The sequence below is a fragment of the Gracilinanus agilis genome, chromosome 1, assembly GCF_016433145.1.
Source record: "Gracilinanus agilis isolate LMUSP501 chromosome 1, AgileGrace, whole genome shotgun sequence".
In the NCBI taxonomy this organism is placed as follows: domain Eukaryota; kingdom Metazoa; phylum Chordata; class Mammalia; order Didelphimorphia; family Didelphidae; genus Gracilinanus; species Gracilinanus agilis.
This window is the reverse complement of record NC_058130.1, coordinates 670,999,272-671,006,435: the sequence shown is the minus strand read 5'-3', so window position 1 is coordinate 671,006,435 and position 7,164 is coordinate 670,999,272. Positions and strand designations below refer to the sequence as shown.

At 40.1% G+C, this 7,164-nt stretch overlaps 1 protein-coding gene across 3 annotated transcripts in view; it reads left to right on the top strand.

Moving 5' to 3' along the window:
* FBXO32 (F-box protein 32) overlaps positions 1 to 6,569 on the top strand; it is a 43,904-nt gene extending 37,335 nt beyond the window's left edge. For 2 of the 3 annotated variants that reach the window (XM_044669014.1, XM_044669009.1), the window contains 3 exons: positions 2,094 to 2,276; positions 3,747 to 3,890; positions 4,849 to 6,569. In XM_044669014.1, the coding sequence (XP_044524949.1) occupies positions 2,094 to 2,276; positions 3,747 to 3,890; positions 4,849 to 4,938 (417 nt within the window). In that variant the 3' untranslated portion in view covers positions 4,939 to 6,569. Of the gene's footprint in view, positions 1 to 2,093; positions 2,277 to 3,746; positions 3,891 to 4,457; positions 4,606 to 4,848 lie in introns of all 3 variants that reach the window. The other variant, XM_044669005.1, reaches the window with a different exon arrangement.
* The last annotated feature ends 595 nt before the right edge of the window (positions 6,570 to 7,164 follow it).

The window sequence follows — 7,164 nt, the reverse complement described above, 5'->3', positions numbered from 1 at the left end:
GAAGGAAGGAAGGAAGGAAGGAAGGAAGGAAGGAAGGAAGGAAGGAAGGAAGGAAGGAAGGAGCTTAGGAAAACTTTCCATTTGAATCCTATATAGTCAATTTTGATTGGCTGAAATAAGTGATAATTAGAAGGATAAAGAGAAGACGAGGGCAAGTGGGCTTGTTGCTCTCGTTTTCTGGAAAAACAGATCTAAGGCACTTAGGATGTGTGCAGCAAGGCAGGGTTCTGCCCCATATTTCCGCATACTGCCACTGAGAGAATGACATTGTGAAGTGGGGTGAAAGGGTCAAGGAAGGGGCCCACATGGCTTTTAGCCAAGTGCTGGCTTGGAAAAGGAAAAGAGTGGTTCTTGTTTTTCTTGGTGTGTGTTTAAATTCAGAAAAAGAAGATGAGCATGTGAATTATTAACCACTTATAAGGAGGCAGGCCTTTTCAAGGGATTGAGGCAAAGATTTGATTAAAAGGTCATGTTTGAAAGAACCCATTCTGACTGCCTGCCATGCTCACCTCCTAACAGGAGTGGATGTCATAATTACTAATGGGTTTCATCCAAAAAAGCAGAAATCTTGAAACTCACTGGAAATTTAAAAAAAAAATCCCAGGATGGTTTCATGAGCTCATTCGATCCTTTATGGATAATAAACGACATTTAGGTTGAGGGCCTTGTTCAGACCGGCAAAGCCTTTAATGTGGTAAACAACTAAATGTTCTCCCACAGAGGGGAAACAGATTGACTATATCCAGTCAATCTATAAACACTAGTTAGATGCCTTCTGTGTGCTGGGCATCAGGCTGGTCAAGGAGGCCCAAAGCATATATAATGCAGTCTCAGTAATAGAAAGAGCATTTAAGATAAGTTAGAAAGCAATGGGTACCATAGAAAAAAACTGGTATGAAGTCACAGAACCTAAATTCAAGTCCTTGATTCTGCCAATTAATTTCTATGTGACCTTTGACAAGTCATATCACCATCATCATCACTACCATTGCCATCATCAAGTCAACATTTATTCAGATTTTCAAATTAACACATTATCCCATTTGAACCTTACAACAACCCCAGGAGGTATATGCTAGTATGATTATCCCCATTTCACAGATGAAGAAACTTAAGTGGGCTAATTAACTTACATAAGGTCACACAGCCAGCAAGTGTTTTGAGGCAGGATTTGAACTCATTTTTTCCTGATTCCAAATCCATCCACTTAGTGGGCTTATTTCTATAGAGAAAGAGGGAGAAATACAGCTGGATTTTTTTTTGGGGGGGGGGGTTGTTTTGTTTCGTTTTTGGTCCAAACTTGTGATTTCTCTGGGGATTCCTGGTGAATCATCCCTCTGCTCTGGCACTTATATTCTCAGAAAATTGCCCACCATACTGAGGAGTTAATGACGTGATTTGCCCAGATTCCTACAGCAACATGTTATTGGAGGGGATGGGGGTCACTTAAATCCATGTTCTAATTCTGAGGCCAATTATCTACCCATTGCCTTTAAAAGCCTTGTGAGATAAGGTAGTATAGATTTTATTTCTGTTTTGCAAATAAGAGAAACTAAGTCTTAGCAATTGCCCAAGTCAAATAATCAATGAATAGTAGGGCAGGTTTTGTACCCAGGTCACCCAACTCCCAAATCCAAAGGGCTACCCACAATACTACATAGATTGTGGCAGATTTTCTCAGATCCATCACCCTTAGGCAATGGATAGCATTATATATGGAGGAATTCAAAAAAAACCTATGGAATACCCTAAATCCAGGCCACCCTTTTAAGTAATTCTCAGATGCCCTGTCCATATCCCAGCGAGTGCTTTCTGAAATATGTAACACATCTCAAGAACACAAAGGGCAAATTTTTTATAAAACGTCATTGGCATTAATCAGTTCACAGTAGTTTGTACAATTCTTGCTTGGCCTGCACAGCCGGGCCAATTTAAGTGTTTAGAAGGAAGAGAATTTTTGATTCCTTCTCAGTAGGATAAACCAGCTTGAGTGTGAAGGGTGGTTAGTGGTCAAGAAATGATTTTATCTCTCATTTGGTTTTTTGTTTGTTTTTCCTACTTTCCCCATGTCACTAAATCTTCCTTGGTTCCAGCCTGCCTTCAAAGGCCTCACCTTCACAGACCTGCCTTTGTGTTTACAACTGAATATAATGCAGAGGCTAACAGATGGAAGGGACCTGGTCAGCCTGGGCCAGGTGGCTCCCGATCTGCACCTGCTAAGCGAAGACCGCTTGCTATGGAAGAAACTCTGCCAATATCATTTCACAGAGCGACAGGTAACGGAATGGCAGGTTTTCTTCTCCCTCGTCATCGCCTCCCCTCCAAAATTCTGTAAATTTATTCTCTAAGGTCCACATACACAGTGCCCAAAGTCGTTCCCCTCCCCGATCGGACTCTCCTGTCATAGAATCTCAAAGTTGGAAGAGACCTTCGAGACCTACAAGTCCAGATGGTTTCCCCTTACAGTATCCCTGAAGAGTGGTCATCAGGTCTCCACAGGAACACCTCCATTTGAATAGTGATGGAAAATGATGGAGAACTAATGACTGAACTTCATGATAAGTCCATTCCAGCTCTTGAATAGAGAGACTGCCTAATCCACCTATGGCAAACTCAGAATTAAAAGATCCATTCCTTTCACTAAGAGGAAATCTGACTCTCTAGTAACTTCTACCCATTGGAGTTTGGGTTGGGGTTTTTTTGGTTTGGGTTTATTTTTTTATTTTTTTTTTTAACCTTTACCTTCAATCGTATCAATTCTTAAACAGAAGAATGGCGAGAGCTAGACAGTTGGGGTTAAGTATCTTGCCCAAGGACACACAACTAGGAAGTGTCTGATGCCAGATTTTAACCATCTCTAGGCCTGGCTCTCTATCCACTATGCTACCTAAGTGCCCCACTACCCATTGTTCTTCTGTTTTCTAGAGCTAAACAAAACAAATTTTCCCCACCTTCCATATAATAGTCCTTCAAATACAACTCTCATCCCCATTCACCCAACACTACCACCACTTCTGCTACTTTTCTTATGGACAAACAACACCAATTAGGTTCAGGTCCTGCCTCTGATACTTACCAGCATGTGTGGCCTTTCACAAGTCACTTCTCCAAATCCATTTCTTCATATGTAAAAGCAATAATAAGGGGGCAGTTGGGTGGCTCAGTGGATTCAGAGTCAGGCACAGAGATGGGAGGTCCTGGGTTCAAACCTGGCCTCAGACACTTCCTAGCTGTGTGACCCTGGGCACTTGACCTCCATTGCCTAGCCCTTACCAGTCTTCTACTTTGGAACCAATCCACAGTATTGATTCTAAGGCGGAAGGTAGGGGTTTAAAAAAAAGGCAACAATAAGACCTATTGCACTGGTTTCACAGAACTGTCTTAAGGCTTAAATGAGATCATATAAAGCCATTTGCAAACTCCAAAGCACTAGAGAAACATCAGGCAAGTGGGAAGGGGTAAGGACCAGAAATCATGCCATGCAAAAAAATATACATGACATGATTTCTGGACCCTCCTACCCCATCCCACTTGCCTTCCCTGCACAGTCTAGAGTTTGTTTATATCAATTTTCTCTGTTACAGTCTGTTAGGTACAGCCTGAAAGAGGAAGTTTTTTGATTTTGAGGTGTCTTTTCTCTTGATAAATTGTGGGTGGTATGGGAAAGCTGGGGAAAGCATTTCCAGAATCCCCCGAACCATAATCCCAGGCTTCTACTGACTCCACCATAACTACTTTAATTTTAGATTCGCAAGCGATTAATTTTATCTGATAAAGGACAACTGGATTGGAAGAAGATGTATTTTAAGCTTGTCCGATGTTACCCAAGGAAAGAGCAATATGGAGACACTCTGCAACTCTGCAAACATTGCCACATCCTTTCTTGGAAGGTGAGTTAAAAAATTTATGGGATAGAGGCCCAGGAAATTTGTGTCTTAGAGGCTGTGCAAATAATATTTTTAGTCTTATGCTTAACAGAAAACTAAGGCTTTTTGACTTTTGCTATGACCTGAAATGTAATGATGAGGGAACAAAGTCACATGGGTAGAGCTTAGCAACACAAATAAGGAATTCCCCAAAGTAGTCCATATATTTAAATTTGTACTGTTTCAAGTTATGATTATGTAAAATATGGTCATTGGTACCAGCCCAAAAGAAATATGCAATGCAAATCCAAATAATGAAGTCACTTCAGAGATTCCTATATTCACGCTAATCAGGGACTTTTTTTTCTTTAACATTTACTACTTTTGGTCCTTGAGAGGAGAAAAGTCAGAAGCCCTTACGGATGCCCCCATAGAGTTCCTTCTCTATTGTGTATTAATGAAGGAGATATTTCCCAGTGTGAGATTTATGCTGCTTCATCCACAGAAGCAATACACATATACTTTACTTCTTTCTTTCTTTTTCTCTTCCTTCCTTACTTATTTTTCTTTCTTTTGGGGGGGGGTGTCTAGACCTGTAGTTTCTTCACCATAGAAAACTCCCAGGTTTGGAAGCTCCCACTACCAATGCAATTGTGCAACAACTCTGCCACACAGACCTGGAAAAAAAAGGGTTAATGGCCAGAAAATCCCATTCATCTCTCTAAGAACCTAGTCTGGAGTAAGACTTGCATGGGGCACTGAGGGTTTAAGTGACTTGCCTATGATTTTAGGCCCAAGATTTATCAGAGATAAGATTTGAATTCTTCCTGGTTCCAAAGCTGATGTACTTTGTTTTTTTCCAGGCCCACATGGCATTCTGCCATGGCAGGGCAGTTATTCCTATATTAGCATGCTTTATGATGCTAAGAATGGAAGAGATGCCTCTGAAAACCCAACCTCAACTTCCATGTTGTTTTTGCAGGGAACCGATCATCCATGTACAGCCAATAATCCAGAGAGCTGCTCCGTCTCTCTGTCACCCCAGGACTTCATCAACTTGTTCAAGTTCTGAGCCCTCGAGTGTGACAGCCCTTGAGAATGTCCAATTCTCTTGGGATGGTTTTGGAATACCCAGTTTGGACACTTCCATTGTAAATAGTGTACATTTTTACGTTGTTTTGAAATTCCTGAGTTGAGTAAATGAGAGGACCGTGGAAGAGAAAGATGAAATTGATGACTGGCCATTTAGGAACATGAACTTTCTTAATAGAACTAGAGTGGAAGAACAGTGAGACTGTAAATAAACTTTTTTTTAATGATTAGCCAGCGAGGCTATAGGAACATCAATGCTATATTTCAGAAGTCACATTGAATCTGCCTTACATGCTCTGAAACCCCTTTCTGATTTCCAAAGATTGGGAAAGCTGCAAAGTTGATTTCACAATAGAACAACCTTGACCTGTTTACAAGATAGAAGTCTGGGAAGAAACAACATATCCAGAAGAAAAAAGTCAATGTTTTGGTTTTCTGGTTCGGTTTGTGGTTCTTTGTTGTTGTTATTGTTATTAACTGTCATTGTCTTAAAGCAATGGAAAAACCCATGTAACAGATCTGAACATTTCTTAAGCCTATATTGTATAAAAGGCCATATCCTGCAACGTGAAATACACCACACCGTTTTCTACCTCTGACATCATAAAATGCTTTTTCAACACACACACACACACCAAGTTCTCAAGTGCATGTTGTAAATTTTCATTGTTTCATTTTCTTTTTCATTTTAAAAGTGAGTAAAAGGAGAAACTATTGACCACAAAGATTTTCTTATTTTGAGCTCACTTATCTATAGGAATAGGGTAATCTTCAGAGTTGCCTTTTGAATGGGAAACCTAAAATACTAGGTTCAAAATGATTTTTTTCATGCCACTCACAATGGAGAGAATAATAGGACAGAAATCCACCTCTGCTGTAGAAACTAGAGAGTTACAGAAGAAACTGAGTCTGAAAACACTTAAGAGGGTCCAGTAATAACCCATGTCTAGGAAACGACTTATTCTTGTTTGTCTTCAGGGTACATCTTCTTCTGTCCCAAGTACCTTCATAAAACAGCATTGTCCAATTGATGAGCTGAGTCTGTTTCCGTGGCCTTCCTGAGCATTCAGTATATTACCAGCTCCCTTATTCTTATTATCTTTATTACTCTTATGATCACTAAATCAAGCTTCTTTTCTATTTGTCAAACATGAATTTTTTGTCAACCCAGTCTAGTGATTTCTAAGTCAGACTTCAAAGAAGTCCATAACTTTCTCAATCAGTAAACATTGATTAAGGGCCCATAATGTGCCCAGTTAAGTGCTGGGGCAACAAAGAAAAGCAAAGGAGCCCACAGTCTAATGGGGAAGACAACAAGTAAACAGCTTTGTACAGACAAGATATATATAGGATAAGTTGGGAGGAAAGGCGCTGACATTAAGGAGGATCATTAGAAAAAGGACAAAGTGGAGAAAAATATTGTACCATATCAAACTCAGAGTTCACATGAAATGTTTCTCAGTGCTGGGTCTGGTACAGACAAAGGGATTTTTGAAAGGCAAACATAGATGGGTACCCAGTGACTAATGAGGAATCTCAGAAATTCGTGAGTTAATTTTTGCACATTATTTGTCAATTTGGGGACATTTTAATAGTCAATTATTGGACTTCTTGGTGTGTGTGTGTGTGTTTACTTTTTATAAGATCTTGCTTTTCAACAGTAACTCTGTACTTTAGCCATTTGCCATTACATTTGCATTTTTGCAAATGCAAACACCATCTTGTGTGATTTTAGCAAAAAAAAATGAGAAATAACAGTTTGGATTTGGCATTTGTGTTACTGGGCAATTTGTCCTTTGGAGGTAGAATCCTAGTTGTAGTCTAGATGTATGAAAAAATAACTAGAGGGCAGCTGGGTAGCTCAGTGGAGTGAGAGTCAGGCCTAGAGACAGGAGGTCCTAGGTTCAAACCCGGCCTCAGCCACTTCCCAGCTGTGTGACCCTGGGCAAGTCACTTGACCCCCATTGCCCACCCTTACCAATCTTCCACCTATGAGACAATACACCGAAGTACAAGGGTTTAAAAAAAAAATAACTAGAGAGGTATGGTAATGAGATGTATAGCAAAAGGGTAATGGATATTCTGTTTCTTTACCCTTTCTCCTCAGTAATATACAAGCCAAGCACCATTGGGTTGTAAACTGGTATATGTGCATTTCCTTCTACCGTTTGAAATATTCATACCTAGACTCCTTTAATTCAATGCT